This window comes from Opisthocomus hoazin, chromosome 3, assembly GCF_030867145.1.
Source record: "Opisthocomus hoazin isolate bOpiHoa1 chromosome 3, bOpiHoa1.hap1, whole genome shotgun sequence".
In the NCBI taxonomy this organism is placed as follows: Eukaryota; Metazoa; Chordata; class Aves; order Opisthocomiformes; family Opisthocomidae; genus Opisthocomus; species Opisthocomus hoazin.
Window position 1 is genome coordinate 86,351,598 of NC_134416.1, and position 25,950 is coordinate 86,377,547.

The following is a 25,950-nucleotide window of genomic DNA, read 5'->3' on the forward strand; positions in this document are numbered from 1 at the left end:
GGCCTGCGGTGCCAGCGTGAGGCAGGCGCCTGAGGGACGCTGCCGTTCTCCTCTGGCAGCCCCCGCCGCAGCAGAAGCTGCTCCGTGAGGCGCGGGGAGGAGCAAGGCGGAGCAGCCGGCGCGTCCCGAGCGCTGAGGAGCAGAACAGCCGCGGTGCGTGAGGGACCGGGCAAACCTCCCCGCACGCTCTGAGAGGCGGCCGCCCGCCCCGCCCCGCCGCTCAGCACCCAGCGCCCCGCCCTTCCGCGCCGCCGGGGCGGGGCGGGGCGAGGCCTGCGCATGCGCCCGAGCCCTGGGGCCGCGCCCGGCTGCCGTAGGTGCTGGGGGGCGGCGGTGGGGTGCCGGTTCTTGGGGGGGGGGGGGGGGCTGTCTGTGTGTTTGTCTGTCACCGGGCCCACTCTCACCCCTTCCCCGAGCCCCTGCCCTTCCCCAGGGCCTCCCGGTCGCCTCAGCTCCCGGCGCGGCTCTGCCCTGCCCCGAGGTGGCGGGTGACACGCCCCCCCCCCAGCCAGTCCCGCCGCTCCCCGCGGGGGCTCCGGTGGGGACCCGCTGCCCCAACGCACCCCTGTTTTCCCTCGGAATGTAACGGGGACGAAGCATTGCAGCCCGGATCGGTGGCGGGGGTGGCAGGGGGGGTCAGTGGGCCGGCGGCGGCTGCGCCCGGAGCTCGGCTCGGTGTGGGGGGGGCAGGGCCTGGGCGCGGGGTGCGGGCCGCAGCTCTGCCCTTGACCGAGCGGCTGTGCTGCACTGCTCCTCTCGGAGTCACCGGGGGCGGGGGGGGGGAATGCAGTAGTGTTGTGAAAAGTGCTGTTAGGGTGGAAGAGGCGTTAGTCTCTGAAGACAGGGTGAGTTAACTGCGGGCTTTCATACGGAACGCTCAGTGAGCTGGCTAGGGATTGACTTTCCCCCTTCCTTTTTCCAGTTTATCGGTGGTACCTGTAACGAGTGCAGCATTGGTTGGGTTGCCTAACGTGAACATACATGTCCTAAATTTGGAGTGAGGGAGGAAACAGCATTCCTCCTTTTGTCCGGAGTAAATCAAATGTCCTGCTGCTATAGCGATAGTTTAAAGTTATTAAAATAGCATTCCTTTCTTACAGATCACGCTGTTCTTTTTCAAATGATCTTTATTGTTTCTGTTCTGTGGCTGTACTGTCAGCTTTCCTCAAGTGGTATGGGCTAAATTTTTTCTAAATAGCACATACTAAATTCAGATTGAAAAAAAATTTCAAGTGTTTTAAATGTAGTTGAATGTCAGTAGCGTCAGAAATCTGCTTTTAGACACGGCTGCAGTGTAAGTAGTAAAGACAGGTGACTGGAACCTCAAATGCAAACTATGTGAATTTCACTGTCATTTTTGTAAGCACACAGCTCCAAGTAGTATAAATATTTTTATACATATAAATACATATAAATATTTTTATACAGATATTTTTATATATATTGCAAGTAGTATAAATATTTTTCCTCTGGGTTTGAGATAGTAGTTGACCGAGCTCAGAAAGCGTTAATTTAATGCAATCCTTTGCTGCATTATATATTTCTGGCTGATCTTGGCCCTGATTCTACAAATTGCTAAAAATGGACTTAATTTGAAATGCAAATAGGCGTAGTGGATGTACAAATTTAAATTTCACAGAACCACAGGATGGTAGGGGTTGGCAGGTACCTCTGTGGATCATCTTATCCAACCCCCCTGCCGAAGCAGGGTCACCTACAGCAGGCTCCACAGGACCTTGTCCAGGTGGGTCTTGAATATCTCCAGAGAAGGAGACTCCACAGCCTCCCTGGGCAGCCTGTTCCAGTGCTCCATCACCCTCAGTGTGAAGCAGTTCTTCCTCTGCGTTCTTTGCAAAGTTGTGGCCTTTGTTTATATCTGCAAATGCTCTGCTCCTGCTGTGTGCTTTGGTTCAGCAAGGAAAAGAAGAATTTAACTGGAAAAGCTGTTCAATGCATAGTTTTGCTTGTCACTGTAAACAAACGATTTTTCTCCAAATTTTGCTGCTGTCGCTGGGCTTAAAAGTTAAGATTGTTTTTAGTCCTTTGAGTTACAAAACCAAACTTTCTTATACTTGCAAGCGTGCAAAGGGAGAGAGAATTGGTGTTTAGCAGGTTGAACTGAATTGAAATGTCAGTTATGTTTGTTATGAACCACAGAGTACTCACTGCAATTTACCATTGTTTCCAGTATAGGGATGAGACATTTGTTTCTTTTTAGTGCTGGAATGACAAGCTCAAGCCTGTGGCTGTTACAGCACCTGATAACAATGTGAATGTTTAATTCAAATCTGCAACTTTAGAACAAACCTACCTACCTAGCCTTGCTCTTGCCTGTCACCCCTGTGCTACTGAGGCCAACATTGGCTTGCCGTTGCTGCTGGTTACCTTGTCCGGTGAGTATGAAACCTGATTTTACTTATCTGAGTAACAGTTGCACTTGATTAGGGTTTCTGTAGCCAAAATTTTGTCAGACTCTTATTTGTATTTTTTATATTGGTTTTGAAATATGCGATATCACATAAAAGACTATGTATATCTCCATTTTTTTTTTCAGCTTTTTGAGAAGTAGTGTAATTTACTACAGGAGTAAAAAAAATATATATCCCTGTACCTTGTTTGGAAATTGGATATCTTTAGACCTTGTTTAGATCCAGTTATTTTTATCATTGACTATGTTAGCATATGATGAAAACAATCTTGGAAGATTTTAATATTCTGTAGGGTTTATTAATACTAGAGAGACATAGGCAGTCAGCTTTTATCAATGTGCAAAAGTACTTGACCTTAACACAAAAGGAATGTATTCTTGGGAGTCTTAAGGGGAATTGCTGTTTCTCCAGAAGGAATCAATCATGGCTGATGACTCTCAGAGAAACTTTCGCTCAGTGTATTATGAAAAAGTGGGATTTCGTGGAGTTGAAGAAAAGAAGTCACTGGAAATTCTATTGAAAGATGACCGGTTGGGCAAGTTGATTTCACTGTCTCATCTGTTACTTTGGTGATTTGGGGCTGGGGAGGGAATAATAGAAAATGTTTACCTGCTTTGCTTAGTACTCATTTAAGTTTTGCATCTTTTACCGCTGATCTGTCAGTTATTACAAGCAGTTCTTTGAGTTTCAAAGATTTTAAAATCTGATTTTTAAAAACTATTAGATTTGTCTGCTTGCTTTTTTCTTTTCTTTCTTCTCTTGTTCTCTGTGCCCAAGAAACTAAAAGTTTTTTAATGAAAACAGTTTTAATCTGAAAATGTATTGTCTCATGCTGTTAATTCTATCTAACCTCAAAACAGTGAAGATTTTGTTACTGCTGTTGGTCCCTGAGGAGTGCCACATCTCTAACAGAGCAGAAAGATAAATGTAGTCCCTTTAACAAAGCCCTTAATTGTTTTGATGTAGCAACACAAGTTACAAAATGTGTATAAAAATAGTACAGTTTCTTTCTGGTGAAACCTAGGGTAGCTACAGTTTTATTGTAAATCAAACCAACATACAGTTTCTGGGGCACGTTCTCTTCTCAATTGGTGAAAAGTATTTGTCATATTTAGGTAGATCAGAGACTCAAAACTATTGATAATTATAATGAAATTTACCGTATTTTTGTTTTCCTCTTTATTTCTCTACAGATATTGAGAAGCTTTGCACATTTAGTCAAAGATTTCCTCTCCCATCCATGTATCGTATACTGGTGTGGAAGGTGCTTTTAGGTATGAAACATGACATCTGTGATCCTCTGTAGAAATGAGTATGTAGGAAAATGTATTTTTTTTTTTTTCTTTTTTTCTTTAGAGAGTTAATGACATGGATTATTCTGTACTACTTTGTCTACTGATACATGTTTAGGCTATTTTGTTTCCACCTAGGATGCACAATGGCAATTATAAAACAATATTCCATGCACAGTTTTTGATAACTTTTGCTGAAGTGCACCTTGAAGAATGTATTTCTATATGTAGCTGTGTAACACTATCCGAAGTAAATTTACAAAATGAATTTGAAAGGTGGATTATAATAAGTCATTGATACCTGATAAGATACTCAGTTATGTTGCTAAAATAGCAGACAATGAAGTATAGCTGTTATTAAGCTTAAATAAACTGGGCAAGGTATGGAATTGGTATTTATTCTAAAGAGAAGCTTTGTGTTTTATAAAATCTTGGTTTCTTCTGGCTTTAAGTGGTATTTACCATTGAAGAAGTTAGGCCAGAGACAAATTATGGTGTTCCTGGAAACCACAGAAAAACATAAATAAATTCTGTTTGCCTTGAAGTGCATTGGTCAGATGGCTAATTCAAGAGTACTAATGACTTTGCAGTAACTGGTTAAGTGTGTTGGGTTTACTAGACGTGAAGTTGTGTTACTTGGAGACAGGAGGGGTTGTGGAGGGACCAGGAGGTCTGACCCTTTCAAGGTATCTGGAGAGTTTGCCTTAGGGTTGCTGTGTGCAAAGAAACACCGCCAGGTACATAATCTGACTGAATCTCTGGAAGAGAAAAGTGATTTACCATACTGTTGGTGGTGGAGTATTGTGCCACTCATGAAAAACTTGAGTGTGGCTCCCGTACTGAGTCTTGTATTACCAAGGCTGTGCTGGCAGAAAGGGTGCTGATAGCTGAAGTGTTGTTTCATCAGAGAGAGACCAGCAGCATCAGTCTGAAGGTTGGCTTGGAAGCTGCTGTCTTTCGCTGTCTGTGAACTATCCTACTACTTTGTCCTTTGGCTCTCCAGAATATGGGCTACAGATCCCATAAATCTCTCTTGCATGAAGATTTTGGCATGTGGTTCAGAGACAGGAAGATTGGCGACTCCTACTTCAGACTGAGTATTAAAAAAAAAAAAAAAAATTCTCTGTTTTAGGATGTTTATCTGTCTTAGGCCATGCCATCATCAGCAATTTTCAAGTAAATGTCTTCTGTTTCCTTTCATGGTCTTCATGTTCCACTACAGTATTTGGAGTTTGAAATAATGTATTAAAAGGTTTTATCTGAGTTTTAAACAATCTTTTAAAATTTTTCTTTCTTCTCATTTTCCTTCCAATTTTCTATGATTTAAAAAGTGTGGCTTCATATTCTTGATTATTTGGATTTGTAAGCCTTTTTTGGGAGACGTAGTAAATGAACAGTGCGTGGAAGAGGCAAGGTCTAATTACAAAACTTCAAGTTCTTGGTATTGATCATTGAACTAACACAGTAATCCTACTTGATAAAAGCATTTGCCAAGAGTACTAAATTTAGGATGAAAAAGATCCTGGGCCCTAGTGAAGTAGTCAGCATCCCTTAAAATATTAGTAGTGGGAAATACAGTGTAGGAGATTTGGACAAGTGACTTAGAAGACCCTTCAGCCAAGATTGTAATAGCAAAATACAGTCTCTTGGGAAATTTGTAGCTCACTGTAGAGCCAGTGGTGTATGTCTGACTGTTTTAGGCAGGATGATTTGTGAATCATACGATAACACAAAACCCCTTCTGAATTAACCATATGGAAAATTACACTGAATTTTTTTTTTTAAGGATTTTGTATTTTAAACCCAGAATGATTTATTTCGTGTACACATTCTGTCATTCTGTTTACTCCTTGGGTAAACAGAGGTATAAGGACTTCTTTTCTGCTGCATCTCAGTACTAACACTCATTAGAAGAGCCGGTATTCAGAATGGCAGTGCAAAATACCTCTCTCTAAATGATTGGAACAACAGTCCATTTCTGGTGGGAGGTGTTACATCTCCCCTAAATAAAGTGAATAGTTTAATAAGAGGGATTCTATCCTGTCAGCAAAATTACCACAGACACATACCAAGGTTTGATGCTGTCCCAGGTTACATGGTGTTTCAGCGGTGTCTCTGTTAACTTCCTGTTCAAGTGTGACTCGTGGTGGTTTCTAGACATCCTTGTGTCGTTTAAGCTTCATTTCTGTCTGCTGTATTTGAGGAAAGCAGTTGGCAGTATGTACATACAAAGTCATGATGTTGGCTCTGTTGCTGCATAAAGTGAAAAATGTCATGCTCTGTCCTAGCTTTTGGAATGCAGACAGATGTGCAGTTGGAAAATAAAAGAAAATTTTCTGTCTGTTGCGCGTGTTACTAAACCTCAGCCGTTTCATGGTTTAACACTTGGCGGGAATATTCTTTTCTTCAATGAGAGATAAAAGCAGCAAGTAGTCTGCTGGAGAACTGATTTTTGTGGAGTACTTTGTTCTCATGTGTTTCTACAATGTGAAAAATTCTGCTCCAGTAGTGAAATGGAAGTTGTTTGTTTGGTGGTCTTTTTTTTTTTTTCTCCTTTGGCGTATGTAAGATCTTAGTTCTGTTCTTAGCCTGTGACAGTTTTGTGAACATCAGTGCATGGCAAGATTGAGTCTTGAGCGAGGGGAAAGATTGCATGAAATGTCAAGCATAATTTCTGGAGATTTTAAATAGTTTAATTTTCTTTGTGTCTCTGTTTTTTTTTCCGCTTTTTTATTTTTCCTCCTAGGAAACCAGAAAAAAATACTTACGTTGTGCTAAGAAAGTTAAAAACGTTAACTTGCAAAGTGTTTGGGTGGTATTTTTAAGTTTTAATCTGTAACTGAACTTCTGTGATTGATTTACTTCTGAATGTTGTTTTAGAGAGGATTAATCTGTATGACATAGTGAATCAAGAATTGTCTGGGAGAGATCTAACAGTAAACAAATAATAATGGAATGTACAGTACCTTTGAATTAGTTCATTGCATGTATATATATTCTCTGGTCATCTCAGGAAAGTGTAGAATTTGAGAACGTGAACAGCTAATGTATATAAATATCATTCTGCATCCACATTATTTTCAAAATAAATGGAAGCTGGGCACAAATATGCAACTTGTACTGTATTAAAAACTACATGTAGGTATAAATAAGTAACAAGATTCATAACTGAAAGATAAAGAAAGATTGTTGGAGAGAGTAAACAAATTATTTTTCATCTATCCCAACAATGACATCTCTTATCAGCACACCCACATGATATACAAAAGAGTTAGCGTTCATTTGCTGAAAACCATGTAGAACTTAAGAAACGATAGTCTAAGGGTAGATTTTTGCCTATGCTCAGTTAACATACTAAATTTGCTTTTATAAATCTAATACTAAAGTGTTTTGTTGGTCCATTGGCTTCCAGTTTTTTAGAGTTTTCTCTCTGTATTCTTTGATCAAATTTATAAACAAACTGCAGTGCTGAGTCCTACATTTCTGTAGGCTGGAGTTGTAGCAGGAATTAAATTCAGGCAGAGCTCTTGAAAAGGGAGTTTGAGTGCTCTGTTTTTTCTCTTTACAGTGGCTTATCTTTTTCTTCTGATTTCTTTTTTTTTTTTCTTCCCCCAAGGAATTATTCCTCCTCACCATGAATCTCATGCTTTGGTGATGAAGTACCGGAAGGAGCAGTACTGGGATATACACCATGCGCTTCGTGTAATTCGTTTTATCAATGATTCTACCCCACAGGTAGACGTTTTCCTCCGCATACATCAACTGGAATCAGGAAAATTGCCTCGAAACTTGGCTTTTCCATTGGTCAGTTGTCATTTTAATAGTCTTTTAAATACAGTTTTTTTATTTAACTTTGAACTATAAACCTGTGAGAAACAGAGCGGCAAGTAGCCCCACAAATGCACCTAGATAGACAAAGTAAGGTGAATGGAAAACAGAGAAGTACTAGTATAAAATAATGGATTTTAGTCAGTGCTTTTCTCTTTTTCTTCCCCTAAGTACTTATGTAAGATTTTATGCCTTAAAATCTCTTTTGTGTATTTTGCCTGCTAGGCTTCAAGCCTTTTGTACTCTAGCACACTTCAATTTCTTTATAGCACTGAAATCAAAATGATGTAATCTTATTGGAGCTCTTAGCTCCTTAAATGTCCTGGAACGAGGATAATTCAGAGCCAGTACAAGCAATGATCTATTGCAAATTACATTGTATTTTTAAATTATTTGTTTTTAAATCTGGACTTTTAATGTGTTGACCTCCTTTTTCTGTTAGTCTGAACTGTTGCCGGCTTCTGTCAGGTAATGCATGTACTCTGTGGTTTACAGTGTACTCACATGTGGGTTAACAAGTCTATGTTCTGATGAGAAGTTTATAGTGTGGTGATGAAAACAGTGTGTGGGTGTTATGTATAAGCCTCTGTGAGACAGGAGGTGATGAAAGGAGCCATGGGACTTCATGAAGTGGATTTTATCCTGTATTTAATGTTAATTTATCCATGTTCACTCTAGCCCAGCTTACTTGGTTATTTTTCATCTGTAGTAACAAAATTTAACATAACAAATTAAAAATTTAAAAATAAAAAAAAAAGTTAAACATAAAGTTAACATGGAAAATCCAGTAAGATTTTGAACTAGAGGACTGTATACAGCTTTCTCTTGTTGGAGGAGGGAGGGTGGTTTTGTGCTGTTATCATTGCCTAGGAACGTGGCCATCCTACCCTGCAAGTTTCCTGCAGAGAGATTTCCTTGATCTTGGCATGTGACGCAGTGGGTTGAAGATTCATGCCTTCTAGACCAGAGTCACTTTCTAAGCAAGTGTTTTGTCAGTGCATCATAGAGTACTAGCCACTGTCAGTACTATGATGGGGCTTAATAGAGATGGTGTTTTAACAAACCCACAGTTACTAGTGCTGCAACTTGTGTTTGTTTTGATGCAGAAAGCATCTGTTCTTTTTTTATGCCAGCCTGTTTTCAGTGCAGTCACTGTCCCCTTATGCTTACAAGAGGTTACTGCTGGTAGTAATGCGGATGTTTTATTGTGGAGGCAGACGGAGTATAAAGGTGATGTTGGATTGGTCTAAATATTTTGAAATGTTCGAGTTACAAATCACAGAAGTCTGCTAAATATGTTTTGTGCATCTGAAAGCAGAGGGTTTAAGTAGGATATATGTGTATTGCAGCAGTCTATGTAGCTGAGGCATATCCCAGTAATAATTAGACAGTCCACGTGTTTTGTATGAGTTGTAATCTGTGCAAAAGTCTGTGATAAGATAGCTTACTGCTACTGAGGGTTACAGTAGATCAGACTGTGGCTACACATCTGGCTTGTTACCCAGCCTCCTGATGTGGTCGCTACTGCGGCGTAAGGAATGCTGTGAGAAACAGTGCAAATACAGAGCCTCTCCTTGTGCATCTTCCCTGTTTAGAGACTTCCTGAGCTAGCTGTTGGCGTGAGATCTTGTTGGTTTAGAGATAGCTCGCCTCCATCTGCCCTGTCTGCATTCATACCATTAATTGTGGTTTAGGCATGCTGATACTTCTGTTAGGAAAGTATATCCTCTGGGGAAAACAAGATGGCGTGCCCATCACGTGCTTCTGGTATTGTGGGGAAGAAGATACTCCTCACCTGGAAAAGATATTTGTGTATAGGAAGATGCTTATCTCAAACCAAATGATTTTGTGTATATTCAAGGTAGGCATACAGCTCATGGCTACATTATTTTTTCAGTAACTAACATCCATGGCAAAGGTGTTTGAGGGGCCTGTTTGGCCCTTAGCAAGAAATAGGATGAAAAATTGTGCTGCTATGCAGTATAAAAATTTGGAGCACAGCAATAGGAATATGGCTGCCGTGTTAGGATGTAGTATTATCTCATTTGAGAATATTTAAGAACTTTTAATTAGAGTTATTCCAGACTCCTGTTGTACGTTTTGGTTTTAAAAGCAAGACGAGCCTTATTTGTTCTGCTTTAATAGGTATCTGTCACCATCATGCAGCTGCTGCCCAGTGTTTTATTTATGAATGTCAGAGCAGCTCTTTATGTGTGTTGATTCCAGTTTGTTTTCCCAAATAGCAGGAAAAAGGAGTATAAGCATAATTTAAAGAGATGGTCCAATACTTCTATGTAGTTAGTTAAATTTTTGGCTTTGTTTACCAGGAACCTGAAGATGAAGTGTTTCTTGCTATTGCTAAAGCAATGGAGGAAATGGTGGAGGATCCTATAGAATGCTATTGGCTTGTCAGTTGCTTTGTGAATCAGCTGAACAGCAAGCACAAAGATTCATTACAACAACTGGTAAGGAAAAAATAGTTTGGTTTTTCTTCTTTTTTTTTTGTGAGGAGAGCTCTGAAGGAGAGAGGAGGAAGTCATGGAAAGGATGAGAACTTTGAGAGTCACAATGTATGGAGACAACTGGAGCATCAGAGGTGACATCCTTGGATTCTGTTCCACCAACTGTTCTGAGAAAATGGGAGGAGTGATTCTTGTGTTGTGATTGTGCTGTCCTACAATGCTGTCTAACATAACATTAGAAATTGTTTTTGTTTGCTACACTAGTTTTCAATTACATCTTATTTTTTTTAGCTTAGCTAAAGCTTACGTAGTATCTGGTTGAATTATATTTCTCACAAATTGGTCACTGAAGAATTTTCTTTATTTTAAACAATTGAAGATGTCACAGAGTTAAGGACATCTCAATGATTGTCTGCTACTTTTTAGGCTGCATCTCTGACATCCATATGCTGCCCATTGGATGACAGACATAATTGTTTTGCTTTATAAATGGAGCAGGGTACTATATTCTTCAGAAAAACAGTATGTTGCAAATTAAGTTATAATAAAAAGTGGAACAGAGTTCTTGAGGCACTGAGCATTTAAATGCTCTCATAGAATATTAATTTTGAATTTCTGTCGTGCTGGTTCATAAATGTAAAATTTGATTGTAAAGAGAATGCATACTTATAAAAATTTGCTTTATTGTACAAAACCTTTTGTAATTCTTCAAATAGTCTGAACAGATAAGAAACATTTTAGTTAACAATACCCACAGAGTTGAAAGTATCTGAGTACCTGTGCCCTAGCAATCGCTGAGTGAAGGTTTGTTGCCGAAAATTATGCATGTCCATTGTTATTCTGTTGGAACTAAGAAATCCTTTTTAAACCTACCTCCCAGGTTTATGCTGGAAGTGATACATAAAATTATACCAATTTCTGTAATTCCTTTTGAAGGACAGAGGAGGATTTTTAAAGAAAGTATGTGCTCTCACTACATAGGGAGTGCCAAGCGTCTCCCTCCCTAAGTCTTTGTTTTAATATGAACATCGTACCAAGACAATGTCAGAAAATAGACAGAGGAAGTGGCTTTTTTTTGTTTGACAGCTGAAGTCATTAGACATTTGCCTAATTATGGCAGAAACCATAAAGGCACTCCTGACTTTATGAAAATGTAAATTGGGTTGCATTAGAATTTAAACAAAACACGAATTATCCACATTTTTAAGCTCTACTTTATGCTGTTCTGTCAGCCTTTCTAAATACTTTTGATTTTTAAACAAGAAATCAATGTCCATCTTTTAATGTATTGCACAGGGATTTACTCTCAGGATTGATTTTTCTGGGTTTTGCTGCATTGTGTGTAATTTTTTTGATGTGTGCTAAGGCGATTAGATTTGAGGTGAATGAAACTCAGTTGTACTTGTGAAGGTTGCAGTAATTAGTGCAGGTTTAATCTCTGCATTGCCTTAAGCTCTCAAATAGCTCCTTGCATTAGGGAATACTGCATAGTTTGGAAGTTCTGCTAGTGGTCAGCAATTTAAGGAACCTGGGGTTGGTTGTTTAGTAAAGCACTTAATTAGCTAATTGCAAAAATCAGCAACACTTGTGTTTTGGAACATCATGGTTTTAGTTAAAATAATGCAAGTTCATTATTTTAACGTTATTTTCTGCTAATTTTTTTTTTTTAAGACACTTCTTGCCTTACAGTGTGTGTTAACTCACATCAGAGTACCCTCTGTAGTTACCTAAAATTTTCCGATTCATTTCTCAGCCAAAAATTCTGGAGCAGTATTTGAACATTGAGGATAGCAGACTCCTGACACATCTGAAAGCATGTGCTGCAATGAGCAAACTCCCTTATGATCTTTGGTTTAAAAAGTGTTTTGCAGGCTGTTTACCGGAGTCCAGTTTACAGAGGCAAGTTCTCTTTTTTTCTTTCTGTTTGTAATTACATAGTAGCTTTAGCTTTTTGTCATCACTACCAGGCAAAGAACTTTCCTTGCTTTAAGATTATGGAGTTAACTTTATTGCTGACTTGGAAATGATAAAATTGGATTTGATTCCACTTGTTACTGATGCAAGATAATCTCCGTGTGATAATTTCTCGCATTAAAATTAAAAATGGATGGAGTTAAATATAGCAGCTGATTCTGTTAGACACTTAATGCCTCCTGGGATTTAAAACTCAGAATTCCCTCTTAGCGATAGATAGCTGAATAATAGTCAGTTTTTAGGGTTTTTAACCAAAATCCTTGCTTAGGGAGTGATCATGGTACTGCATTATCATTAGATAAAAAAGATTTGGTGAAATGTGTACTGGTTTCGGCTGGGATAGAGTTTTAAATTTCTTTGCAGTAGCTTGTGTGGGGCTGTGTTTTGCATTTGTGCTGAAAATAGTGTTGATAACACAGGGATGTTTTCGTTACTGCTGAGCAGCACTCACACAGAGTCCAGGCCCTTTCTGCTCCTCAGGCTGCCCCACCAGTGAGCAGGCTGGGGGTGCATGAGGAGCTGGGAGGGGACACAGCTGGGCCAGCTGACCCCAGCTGACCAAAGGGATGTCCCATACCATACGACATCATGCTCAGCAATAAAAGCTGGGGTGGAGGCTGGTGGGGGGCCGCTGTCTGGGGGCTGACTGGGCATTGGTTGATTGGTGGTGAGCAACTGTTTTCATTTGCATCACTTGTCTTTCTTGGTTTTTATTTTCCTCTCTCCTTGTTTTTTTGCCCTCTTTTCCTGACAATTTAAAAAAATTATTATTATTTCTTTTTAATTACTAGACTGTTTTTATCTTGACTTATTAGTTTCTTTCTTGCTTTTACCCTTCCGATTCTTTCCCTGTCCCACTGAGGGGGAAGTGAGTGAGTGGCTGTGTGGTGCTTAGTTGCTCGCTGGGGTTAAACCATGACAGAATGTTTAGTTTAAAAGGTACTAGGGCAGGTTGAGTATTACAACGTTAATGAAATAGTGCATTATACCGAGATTCTACGGTTAGAAATAGGTAGTCCAGCTTTTAAAAGGGCAAAATTCTTGTGCGTGGCTCTTCACTGAAGGGCCTTTGAAATGAAGCTTGTATGATTTCTCTAGTTCTGCTACCTCTGAGAACTCTTGGAGAGCAGAAAATTCCAGCTAGATGTAGAGAAACATATCCTTTCTGCATTAACGAGAGTTGCTAATAGCAGGAAGTGGCACAAAGAAAACGATGGTTTCGTTTTCAGCTGCCTGAAAATTTTGAGAAGTAACAAGGTTCAAGGGAAGTTTTACCCAGCACCTCCGGGACATCCGTGGCTGGAATTGGTACCTAGCATGGAAACAGAGTGCTTTGCAAATTGCTCTGTGTAAAATGCTTTACAGTGATAAAGGTGATCATAATCTGAATAATGAATGCAATCTTGCTTGTTTATCTGAAACTTCACATTTCGTGAAGGTAAGTGGGAAACAGCTGTTTTAAAATATGTTTTATTTGCCCTTACGAAAATAAGGGTTTTTTCTGGAACAAGCTAGAACATTAGAAATCACGCTCTCTAGTCCTGTTGTATCGTGGTCTTTGAGGTTCTGTATGTTTTACTGTTGGCAAAGAATATGTCTGAGAGAAAACAATTTTTTGAACTAAAACTGAAGGATCTCAGGGTAGACCTTTAGGTGTTATGCTGTGTGCAGCATGGTAATTGTTACATGGCAAGTTCTCCACATCACGGAGCTATAAGGCTGCAAAATAGTGATCTTTGTGTAGTGGTTGTGTGTGATTACTACTTTTATGGCTACAGAAATTATATAAGCGTGTATAAGAAGTTTGTTTCATCCCTAGAAGCGATTGAACCCACGTGGTTTGCCTGCATCTCTATTTCATATTTACATTTGTAAATTACTTTCAGCACATAATGATTGACCTTGTTTCAGTGTGCTTTCTGTATATGAAACTTAATGCCTTAAACTACTGTCAGTAGAAGTGACTGCTCTACCTGGGACTTGCCGGTCTCTTGAGCCCTTTTTTTCTGTAGGCTGCTGTGATCTGAAGTAGCCTTTGTGCACCACTGCATTAGGAACCTCTTCGCATGTCTTCTAGGAGGTATTTTTATTTACAGCTTATGTGATTTAATTTTGCTACTACGTCTTATGGCTGAGCACTAGAACTGAAAGAGGAATTTGCATCAGAGCAGTTTTGCTATTGGAAGATTTGGGGTTTTTTTAAATTTCTGTTGAAAATTGGAATATTTTATGGAGCTGCGTCATCTTCATAGTGTAAAAAAAAATCTAAAACAAGAATTTTGATTTCATATTTTATCTTAGACTCTTTAGTTTCGAACTTTTAGCATTTTAAATCAGTTCATTTATATGAGATATTTTATCTAGTTAGTGTACTGTTTAGCAATATCATATACTGTTTTCCCTTACTGAAACAGAATATTTTAACGACCCGAAATTTTTAAAATACTTTTTTGTTTTTTCATGGAAAAGGTCAAAATATTGGCTTTTTCTTGCTAGTTTAGGTTTCTGAATTATTCAGTTGTAATCATAATGGCCTCATTTTCTAAGGAAATAACATACTTCATGGGTAGCGTGTGACAGATGAACTTAATTAATGCTTGGAGATTCAGTTTGGATTAGAATCTAGAAGCCCGAATGCTTATCTGAAATGTTTCCAAATGGCAGTGTTGGAACTGCCAAGAATTCTCCGATTCTCCTGTGAGTTGTACTTACTTTTTGTCAAGTGAAAGATGATCTGAGCTCAGTCTTTTATGATTTAATTTAACTTATGATTTAGTACTGTATTTCTTAGAGAGGTTTCTTGTTTTCTATAAATTGTAGTCTTCTCTTCCAGGCAGCTAAATCTAAATCTAATGGTTTACTTTTTTTCTTTAACGTTCACAAGATTTGTATATGCTGTGCAGAAATTTTATGCAGTAGTGGTGAGATGTAGTTGCATAATACCAGCTTTACTCCTGACCTGCGTTGCTGCTCAGTATAAAGACTGTTTTATAGCACACTTCTAGTTATACCATAGGTAAAATTTATGCATCAGTTTAATTTAAATGGGCTTGGAAAATGTGTAAAGACAGGTTTCTTGTAGAAGCTTTTCCTTTGAGCTTATGCAGTGTCATTGCTTGCCCAAATAGAATGGACATACTATGCGACAAACTTCTGAACAAACCTCTTAAAGGTGCCAACACTGGTAAAAAGAGGAGCAGACTGACTGTTTCGAAGGCACTGTGTCCTCAGGGCTCTGTATCGCACCTGAATATGGACAGGGTGCTGCTTGGAACGTGAACCAGGCTGTAGCAGAGGCTCGAGAGGGACAGAAAGGCTTACTGAAAGTCTCTGAAACAGGGAGAGAACTGCATCACACCTTTGTTTTTATACTCACCATTGCCCTATTTGCTCGATTTCTGCAACGGCAGACCTGGTCATCTGCTCAGCAAGCCCCGCGTGTGGAGAGCTTTCAAGCAGTGCTGTGTGGGCCCTCAGCCGGAGAGCCCTGCTGTTGAAGCTTGGTGTCCCCGTTGCCACTTCAGCTCTACAGGCACTTTGGCTGCCAGTTTATTCCAGCACTGTCACTGGAGATGATCCAGCTACAACAGCAGTAGTGCAGCTTTGCAGATACAATTGTGAATAAGCCAGAAATTTTTTATGGCCCAGTGTTGCCAGTCACGTATCATGCCCCTGACTAATGTTGTTTGTATTCTGCACTGAAGGCTTGGTATTAGCAGGGCTTCAGTAAGCTGATGGGGTGGTGTTAGGTTATTGGCCTCTGGTAACTTGTTTGTGGCAAAGTATTTGGTAGTTCTCAAATCTTATGACTGCCTTTCAAACTGGTACTGCCACCTGTATTAACATATGGCTTCTGTAGTTTTACATATGTGATCTCCATGTCCTGCATAAATTACACCTAGTGGGAAAAATGTCAGTAATTTGTTAGTGGACACAACAGAAATATGAAAAACGCCTTAAATTTACTATGGAATGGGAGGGCATAAGAATGTGCGTGTAGGCTACTACTAAAGAGAAACTTAAGTCAGTTTGCCTTTGTCTAGATAATTGAGCTGCTTCCCAGCTCTGGAGACGACTGGGCACCAGATCATGGCATAAGGTCAGGATGAGGCTTGTGGGTGCCTCATCCTGTCCCGCCATGCCCAGTTACTGTTGGAAGGACACCCAGAAATGCAGGCAGAGGAGCAAGCTTTGGTTCTCTTTAAACATCTCTGGCCTGGAGGACTGGAACCAGGGAATAAGGTCGAGTGTGCTTACCCTGCAGCCTGGGGGGAAAAGCTGCAAAATTAATGATAATATTTCAGAAAAAGAGAAAGCAGCAATGCTGTGATGCTTTTTGTATAATACTGCACTGTAGCAGTTGAGGAACCTCAGCAACTGCCTTGAGAATGCCATACCTTCACACACATGCACAGAGTAAGTCGTATTGTGCGTACAGGAAAAGATGAATGAAGAGTGAATGGCTGCGTTGGCATAATCCTTGCTTCCTGTTTCTTTTTATATTTCCTTTGTGTTTTTTACTACTGTTTCACTGTTCAAGAAATACCTGCAAGAGTGCTCGTGTGGTTAATTGAATACTGTTGTATTTCACAGAGGATGGTAATCACAGAAAAGTGAAAGTAGAATACGTATGTTATTAGGGAGATAAAGTTTATGAAGGCTGCTAGATTTGAATCAAATCATCAAAATACGCGTTTCCTTGAAACTGCTGTGGGTTTTTTCCATTCTAAGTAAACACTTTTTGACACAGTTTATGTTGCTATTCCTGGCTCTGCTGGTACAGGCAAGGTGCTGACCGCTGGTCTGTTTATCACAGTGTCATGCAGTCATTCCCCTGGTGCTGTCGCTGGTGGAGTTGCATTGAGAGTGACAATAGCTGGCAATGTTAAGGGGAAAAATACTGCAGCAGACGCAGCTGGTTAATGCTGACATCTCATCCACTTTACTATGCATCCTCTTCCAAAATTTGTTAGACACTGGTGATTTAGATACTGCATCTGTTTTGCCATTGTTAAAACATTTGTTATGGAATCAGACTAAATAATGCAGGAAAACCTTAGAGTGTTTTCTGAGCATGAAATGTAACCTACCGTAACGTAATTATGGAGGCTGAAGTCAGGAGACTTGGATGCAAAATAGAGAAAGAAGGCTGGGTATTTTATATTTGGATTAGCAAGCTTGTATTTGAATTAACATGAGCTTTAAGATGAACTTTAAAAATTCTTTCCTGTTTTTGAGGTCTGCTACTCTCTGTGTTGTCATTCAGAATTACAGTTCTGCTGCCCCTGAAACACATGGGGGGTTGTGCTTGGGTTCTAAACAGGCACTTTTGTGAAGGAAAATGTATTGGAAGTGAACAGGGATGACCTGTACAGTGTGGGACAGGAATGTGGTCTCTCTCTTCTCGTAGCCTTGCTTAAAGCTTCTAGACCTGACTTCAGCGTCAGTGCAGTATTTACAGCGATCACTTGTCCTGGAATGTTCGAACCGCAAGGGAAGCAGTGAGATTTTCATTTTTGATTATTTATTGTTCCTGCCCGTATGGGAATTATATTGATTTTTTAATCATAGCAAGACAGGGAATTAAAACTGAATTGCAAAAGGGAAAGAAATTGGCAATGCATTTTTTTCCAATCTGTCCATATGGGATTTTTGTTTGTTTCCTTCTTTTGTAAGAATAGTCCTGAGGATTTTACATATTCTTTTCCTGATTTCTTCACTATAAGATAAATTCTAGTCTAATTTTGTTTGATGAATGGAGAGATTGTGAAAATAGTGTCAAAAAAGTTATTTGAATAGAAGGTTAAGTAACTGACAACTCACCTGAGTCACAGCGCGAAAAATAAGCACTGTGTAGCAGCAGCAGCCGTTCCATGTTAGGAGTTACAGAAGCTTTTCACAAAGAATCACGGAAGGGTTGAGGCTGGCAGGGAGCTCTGGAGGTCATCTGGTCCCACCAACCCCCCTGCTCAAGCAGGGTCCCCTAGGGCTGTCCAGACGGCCTTTGGATGTCTCCCAAGGAGGGAAACTCTACCACCTCTCTGGGCAGCCTGTGCCAGTGCTTAGTCACTCACATGGTGAAGAAGTGTGCCCTGATGTTCAGAGGAGACCTCCTGTGTTCCATTTGTGCCCGTTGCCTCTGGTCCTGTCACTGGGCACTGCTGAGGAGAACCTGGCTCCATCTTCTTTGCACCCTCCCTGCAGGTATTTATAGACATTAACAGATCTCCCCTGAGCCTTCTCTTCTCCAGGCCGAACAGCCCCAGCTCTCTCAACCTTTCCTCATGTTCCAGTCCCTTAACCATCTTCATGGCTCTTTGTTGAACTCTGACTTCTTAGGTCCTACTTGTTTAAAGGTGTGATACCGACTCTTCAATTCAGCTGTCGAAGTTCATGTTATGCCTGCGTTGTGTTCTCCTGGCACTCCAGGCCAAAGGGCAAGCTCTTCTGAGAGAGAAGGTCATAGAAGAACTGAGTTATCTTTGGAAGAAGCATACCCATAGATCCAAGCTTGAGTGGGCTGCAGAAGATGGTTAATGTTACTGTATTCAGAGATTATGGAGGATGCCATGTGGTCTTTGTCCCCCATGTTTTTCATTGGAGGGAGAAACACTTTTAACAAGTACCCAGAAGGAGGAAGAACAGTAATCCTCAGAAAGTCTTCCTGACACAGCTCTTAAAATTCAAGAACTAAAAATAATGCAAGCCCGTAAAAGCTGCCATCTGACAGATGGTTTCACACTGATTTTGGATAATCTTTCATCCCAAGTCTGTTGAGTTGGGCCTGAGATAGAGCTGCTGGCTGAAGGGTGGTTTCAGATTGTTGCAGGCTGTTTTGGTAGTGTGGATCCGTTTTACTATTCATTGAAGTTCTGTTGCTGAAGTACTTGCAGACTTTGGAGGCCTGCCCTTCGGGTTTTGTTAAAACTGTGAGGTCCAGGTACAGTTTCATACAGGTGGTAGGAGTGCTTAGGTGATTCTGAGAGAGTCTCTGCACGGTGGGATGGATTGAAAGACTTAGTAGTTGTTCCTTGTGTCTGATTTAAAATTATATCCTGCTGATGTATCATATTTATATCTCATACAGCAATGACCTGGAATATTCAATAGCTCCTTGAGATGTAGTAGTTCAATATTACACGCTTTTGAATTTTCAGCTACTTAATTGTTTGAAGAGTGTCTTTATTAGCCATGCTAATAAAGTTTGTTTCCTTTTTTGCACTAGGAAAAATTCTCACCTTTACCATACACTGCAGAATAGTTGTCACGGTTGAGACTGTTGAAACAAGAATTGCTTTTCGTGTTTGGGCTTGTACACAGTCCCATTTCTCAACAAGACACACCGTATCAATACATTACTGCTTGCCATCACTCTGCTCTGTACAGATTTAGGAGTTGATAAAATGTCTTTTACCCTGACCTGAATTATTCAGAAAAATAATCTGAAAAAAGGTGATTGTACAAAGGCTGTTCTAGCAGAGAAATAAGAAGATAGGCACTACAATAATGTGATTTCTTTTCATTTTTTGGTAGAGTTTGGGACAAAGTTATTAGTGGTTCCTGCAAGATTCTCGTTTTTGTTGCTGTGGAGATATTATTAACCTTTAAAATGAAGATACTAGCACTGAATACTGCAGAAAAGATCACACAGTTTTTGGAAAATGTAAGTACTATGTTGTGCTTTGCATTACCTTTTGTGGTTTATAAAAGTGTGTTTCAGCCTTAAAGACATCTGCCGGTTGCAAACATACCATAAGATACTGTCACGTTACTTCCTGAGAATAGCGTAGTGAAGGTGGAGAGAGAATGCTCAGGGATGAGAATAATAGTTTTTTTCTATCAGGAGGTAAGCCTTTCATAGAAGGAAATGATTTTTAGGCTTTAGGGAATGTTGCCCATGTTTGTACATATTTGACAATATTCCTTGTGATACTGAAGGTTTTTTTTCTGTGACAGTAAGTGCAGATGAGGTTAGGTTAATTTTTCTGGAAGCTCCTTACAGGGTTGGTTTCTGGCACCTTTTTTGTTTGTTGCCTGAGTGTGAATCTATAGACTCAAGGTATGTCTTCTGTTGATGTAAGGATAGGATCATGAGCCTGAACCTGAAATTTCTTTCTGTGAATAGAAACGAGCGTCACAGCAGGGCTGTATGATCCCAGTGTAACCTAGGTTAGTTAGATTAGATGGGTCTGTGGTCATGGATGGCCAGTATGAGTTCTGCCTGATGTCAGGTTAGGGATGCATGAAGCGTGACATGCCTGGGTGGTCATGGTACTGTTTTGTAAAGAAAACCTTTTTGTCTAAGACCTGGAGGTAACATGGTGCATGTAGGGATGCACGTGACTGAGGGATATTGGGTTGGTAGGGCAGGGAGATGGGATTCTAGTTTTGTTTTCTTTTTTTATGAAGAGATAAAATCTGAAGTGGAAATTCAAAATCTTTATTTGAAACAAACCAGTTCAAATAAAGTACTCTGACAAGGCATTTTGCCCTGATCTTTTGTAGATTCCTCAAGATAACACTGATGCTATTGTCAGCAAAGCTGTTGATCTGTGGCGCACACACTGTGGGACTCCAGCACACTCAGTCTGAGAACTTTCTTCGCTTATGGCAGCTTGGGGGGGAAAAAAAGACCTTTGCAAAGACATTTTACCACTCTTCCCCCATCCTGATGTGATGTTCTTCATTTCCTCTTCTATGTAAAGATGCTATTAAAGCAGCTAATAGTATAGTGATCAATATGTAAATATTTTTCAGTAAATACAGATGGAACCAAGATACCTAGCGGCGGTGTGATCATGTCCAGAGTGTTCCTTGGCCAGCCAGCTACAGTATTCTGATTGCACACTGTGCTCTCTGGCTTTTGGGGAAGTAAATCTAACGCTTGAAGCAAGGTAAATAGACTTACTTGTAATTTTAAAATGTTTTTGTATGCCAGCTTATACTTGATAGTAGTTACTATTTGGAGGTGTTTTTAGGGTGAATTTACTAAATGTTAGTCTGTGGAACTCTTTGGTGAACAAGCCTGCCTTTGCTAGATATGTAAATGTACCCTATTCATACTGTAAATTTTCAGGTAAATGTTCTGGAAGAGGCTTCACAAGTTTGAGGTAGAGGACATCACAATGACCAGGGATGACATGGTTTTCTGAAGTGTCTTAAAATACTTTCTTTTGTCTGTTGGCCAGCTCTCTATGGCTGTACCTTCTCCTTTGTACTTCATAGAATGAGAGAATGGTTTGGGTTGGAAGGGACCTGCAGAGGTCATCTAGTCCAACCCCTTTGCCATTGGCAGGGACATCTTCAACTCAGTCAGGTTGCTCAGAGCCCCGTCCAACCTGGCCTTGAATGTTCCCAGGGATGGGGCCTCCACTGCCTCACTGGGCAACCCGTTCCAGTGTTTCACCAGCCTCACTGGAAAAATCTTTTTCTTATATCCAGTCAAATCTCCCGTCCTTTAGTTTAAACCATTACTCTTTTTCCTGTCACAACAGGCCTTGCTAAAAAGATTGTCCCCATCTTTCCTATAGGCCCCCTTTAAGTACTGGAAGGCTGCTATAAGGTCTTCCCACAGCCTTCTCTTCTCCAGGCTGAACAGCCCCAACTCTCTCAGCCTGTCCTCACAGGACAGGTGCTCCAGCCCTCGGATCATCTTTGTGGCCCTCCTCTGGACCCGCTCCAGTAGCTCCATGTCCTTCCTGTGCTGAGGGCTCCAGAGCTGGATGCAGGACTCCTGGTGAAGTCTCAGCAGAGCAGAGTAGAGGGGCAGAATCACCTCCCTCGACTTGCTGGCAACGCTGCTTTTGATGCAGCCCAAGATACGGTTGGCCTTCTGGGCTGCGAGCGCACATTGGTGGCTCATGTCCAGCTTTTCATCCATCAGGACTCCCCAGTCCTTCTTCGCAGGGCTGCTCTCAATCCCTTCATCCCCCAGCCTGTCTTGATAGCGGGGTTTGCCCCGACTCAGGTACAGGACCTTGCATTTGTCCTTGTTGAACCTCATGAGGTTCACACAGGCCCACTTCTTGAGCTTGTCCAGGTCCCTGTTCTTGTGGTGTGTCTGCTGCACCACTCAGCTTGGTGTCCTCTGCAAACTTGCTGAAGGTGTGCTCGATTTTGCTGTTGATGTCATTGATGAAAATATTAAACAAGACCGGTCCCAGTACGGACCTTTGAGGGACACCACTTGTCACTGGTGTCCATTTGGACATCAAGCCGTTACCACTACCCTCTGGCTGCGACCTTCCAAACAATTCCTTAGCCACCGAATGGCCCACCCATCAAATCCATATCTCCCCAATTTAGAGAGAAGGATGTTGTGGGGGACCGTGTCAAAGGCTTTACAGAAGTCTAGATAGATGACACCCATTGCTTTTCTCTTGCTCACTGATGCAGTCACTTCATCATAGAAAGCCACTAGATTGGTCAGGCAGGACTCGCCCTTGGTGAAGCCATGCTGGCTGTCTCAAATCACCTCCCTGGCCTCCATGTGCCTGAGCACAGCTTCTAGGAGGATCTGTTCCATGATCTTCCCAGGCACAGAGATGAGGCTGATGGATCGGTAGTTCCCAGGGTCCTCCTTTCTACCCTTTTGAAAAATGGGCACGATGTTTCCCTTCTTCCAGTCACCAGGGACTTCACCTGGCTGCCATGACTTTTCAAATATGATGGAGACTGGCTTGGCAACTACATCAGCCAGTTCCTTCAGCACTCTGGGATTCATCTCGTAAGGTCCGATAGACTTATGCCTGTTCAGGTTCCTCAGGTGGTCACGAACCTGATCTTCCCTTAGAGTGGGAGGGGCTTTACCACCCTGGTCCCCATCTTGTGGTCCGCATGCGGCGGGCTGCCCAGCTGGAAAGCAGCCAGGGAAAGGGGACTATGCTGCTGCTCTCGAGCACAGGCTTCCTTCCCACTCTTCCAGATCCGGCCTTGGTCCTGGCATTTCTTCTCTGCTTGGAAAGGACCCATCTTTGGCACATGCTCAACAGAAAGATGCCAGGTGGCTGAGAGGACACTGTGTTTGTCTAGCTTGGAGGAAAAGAGGCTAAGAGGCGACCTCATTGCTCCCTACAGCTTCCTGAGGAGGGGACATGGAGAGGGAGGTGCTGATCTCTTCTCCCTGCTGGGATCCAGCAACAAGATGTGTGGGAATGTGTCGAAGAGGCATCAGGAGAGGTTTAGACTGGTCTTTAGGAAGCATTTCTTTACCACCTAGAGAGGTGGTCAATGTCCCATGCCTGTCAGTGCCCTAGAAAGAGGCATTTGGACAATGCCCTTCGTTGTATCCTTGAACTTTTGGTCAGCCCTGGAGTGCTCAGTCCCTGCCAATTGGAGCTACTCGATTCGATTCCTTTACACCTCTGCTCATTGTTTTGCAATCTGGAACTACTTTGTTAGCATTAGGCAGGTGAGAAAACAGAATTTTTTCAAGGTAATTCTGCGAAACAGTCAGGTTAACGTATCAAGATCTCTGTATGCAGGTCAGCCTTCTAGGAGTGTCCCACTGAACTAGCAAGACTGAATTTTCCAACGTGAAGGAAAGCACGGTGAGGAAGCGCGCTTTCTGGCTTGCAAATTGAACGGTTAGAAAAACTTGGGGGTGGGGGGAAGTATGTGGATGTGCGTGGATGGACAGGACCGGGGTATCAATATTTTCTGGAGGAAAAGAATGGGATTTTTCAAAACCAGTATTGCCTGAACTGTTACTATTCACCTGCTGAGAAGGGCTGGGCTAACGCCGGGTGCTCCTGACATCACCCACAACTTCTGCCCAGACAGGACAGAAATTCAGTGACACGCACAAAGGGCCTGGAGGTTTTAGCAAAGTTTCCAAAACCCAGGTGGACAGGAGAACAAAGCGATGGGTTCTGATGTCACCGTGTCCCGATCAATGGCTTCTGTTGTCACCAAGGGATGGACTGAGATGTCTGCAAGTGATGGACTTTGATGTCACCTAGTGATGGATCGTGATGTCCCCAAGAGACAGATGGTGACCAGGCTTCCCTTGCTGCTTAGAACGGGGCGCCCAGCCCCACCCAGCCGGCTTCTGCCTGGACTCCAGTCCAGCAGTTTGTGAGGTTTGGAGTGTTGAGCGAGGCCTTGGTGCTGGTGCCATCCTTGGCGAGCTGTTCCTTGCAGCTCTCTGTGCCTGAGCCCAGAGCCATTGAAGGATTATCCCTGGCCCTGCCAGCTTCAGGCAGCTGGGGCACCCAGGAGCCACGCTTGCAGCAGCAGAGGTGAGCTGGGGGGGAAACCTCACCCTGGGCGGCTGGCAGGGTTTCCTCCTTGAGGGACCTGAGCACTTCTTCCACCCCTCCCCGCCCTGGCCAGTGACTGTGGCCCCTCTTCCTTTTCTAGCGCAACACTGGCTGCTGCAGCGCCGGCAAGAGGGAGCGGCTTGACATCCCCAGCCGACCGCAGCCAGTGGAGAGCATGGCCAGGGAGCTGGAGGACTGCTGTCCCGTCTGCCTGGGCAGCTGGGAGGAGGCCAGCTTTGCCATGCCATGCCTCCACTGCTTCTGCTATGCTTGCATCCTGCGGTGGGCTGAGAACAAGCCCTAGTGCCCCCTCTGCAAGAGGGGCATGCACTCCATCTTGCACTCGGTGCGGGTGGATGATGACTACCAGGAGCACATCCCCACACCCTCCGTGCCATCATCAGGCGTTGTCGGCCAGGCGCTCCCAGTGACCCAGATGATGATGACCACCAGGACTGTGGATCACCCCAATGGTGGGCTGCTGAAGAGGTGTCCGGGCATCCTGTGAACAACCTCCAGCCCCCCAGCTGGCTGAATGCTTTCCAGGCCCACCCAATGCTCCTCCAGACCCTGCAGTCCTGGGTCTATCCAGGAGATGGGGGAGACCTTTGGCAACGGGCTCTTACAGGCAGCCGTGGGGGAGGACACTGTCACGGCCATCCACGGGATGGACACAGAGCTGCCGGTCTGGATGCTGGGGGTCTTCCTCTAAAACCCTGGTGCCCCTGGCCTTGCTGCCTCCTGAGGAGGGTCTCCCAGCCCCGGCTCAGCCCTCTGTGGCAGCTCTGCCAGATCCAGTGTGGATGAGCTCCTGGGCATCTCATCCACTGCCCTTGCTGGGAGTCCTGGCAGCCACCGCTTGGCTCCTGCTGCCATCCCCGCGGAGCCCGTGGAGCCCCAGGAGGAGCCGGGGGAGGCTGTGCCCGGGCCCTCCGCTCCTGGCCGGGGCAGGAACCACTCCCCTGGGTGGCCACGGCAACCCCCAAAGAGGAGGACCGGCAGGTCTGAGGGCTCTCCAGCCACAGAGAGGCCAACACGGCGTCAGTGACCCTGGAGGGTGTCTCAGGGGATGGCCACAGCAGGACTGGCCCATCCGCTGGGTCCTTTGCCGGCCCTCAAGGGCTCCCAGCCCCCCCCCCCGGTCCAATTATCCTAATAAAAGAAGTGCGTGACAACTACAGGGAAAGTCTCAGTGTTAATAACAGTGCAGGGGGCGTTGCTGTCCTCGCCCTTTTTTGCTGCTGGGAGGGGTGGGATGTTAATGGTGAGGGGTCCTTCTATGCGTGCCAGCTACTCCTTTGTAGGAGAGGTGTTCCAGAAAGGTGGATCTGTCCTATCCTAAAATGTGACTTTGGGCAGGTATGGAGAAAATCAGTGTGACGAGTCAATGGAATTCAGAATTGTAGGCCAGTAATAAACAATGCTTCTGTTGAATGCTTGGCTCAAAGTTGTTGTAATTTGATTCTTGTTTGGTTGGGATTTAAAAATAGATTTAATACAGAAAGGTAATTTGTGATGTAAGTAAAAGTGATTAGCCATAGTAGATTAGTCCTCCAGTAAATGAATCTTTTTTTCTTGCAAAAGTGTAAAATTCTATTTCTACATCTTGCATAGACCAGGGAATTGTATATAAAAATGTGTTGCTTAGGTGTTACTTGACTCAAATTGGTGCTTAGTATGGCAAGTGCCAAGTAGGCTCATTGCA

General features: G+C 42.6%; 1 protein-coding gene across 20 annotated transcripts; it reads left to right on the forward strand.

Moving 5' to 3' along the window:
- The first annotated feature begins 249 nt into the window (after nucleotides 1–249).
- Nucleotides 250–25,423, forward strand: TBC1D7 (TBC1 domain family member 7). 20 transcript variants are annotated; one of them, XR_012763505.1, is made up of 11 exons: nucleotides 267–313; nucleotides 2,219–2,393; nucleotides 2,841–2,964; nucleotides 3,623–3,703; nucleotides 7,338–7,525; nucleotides 9,877–10,014; nucleotides 11,765–11,910; nucleotides 19,519–19,648; nucleotides 20,491–20,879; nucleotides 23,469–23,534; nucleotides 23,767–25,423. XR_012763505.1 is itself a non-coding variant. In XM_075416915.1 (9 exons), exons 3-9 carry the CDS (start codon nucleotides 2,853–2,855, stop codon nucleotides 20,575–20,577), a joined length of 882 nt encoding a protein of 293 aa, XP_075273030.1. In that variant the 5' UTR covers nucleotides 250–313; nucleotides 2,189–2,393; nucleotides 2,841–2,852; the 3' UTR covers nucleotides 20,578–25,423. The 20 variants fall into 20 exon arrangements, 9 of the variants coding, with proteins under 9 accessions (XP_075273030.1, XP_075273029.1, XP_075273027.1 ...); XR_012763509.1 differs by having other exon boundaries at nucleotides 23,900–25,423; XR_012763499.1 differs by having other exon boundaries at nucleotides 20,491–24,224; nucleotides 24,346–25,423.
- Nucleotides 25,424–25,950: the final 527 nt, after the last annotated feature.

Bases quoted from the DNA above. Each gene is read 5' to 3' on its own strand.
- TBC1D7 (XM_075416915.1), top strand. From the start codon at position 2,853: ATGGCTGATGACTCTCAGAGAAACTTTCGCTCAGTGTATTATGAAAAA. The intron at 2,965-3,622 runs GCAAGTTGATTT...ATTTCTCTACAG, and splicing joins ATTGAAAGATGACCGGTTGG to ATATTGAGAAGCTTTGCACA. The intron at 11,911-19,518 runs GCAAGTTCTCTT...ATTTTTTGGTAG, and splicing joins CCGGAGTCCAGTTTACAGAG to AGTTTGGGACAAAGTTATTA.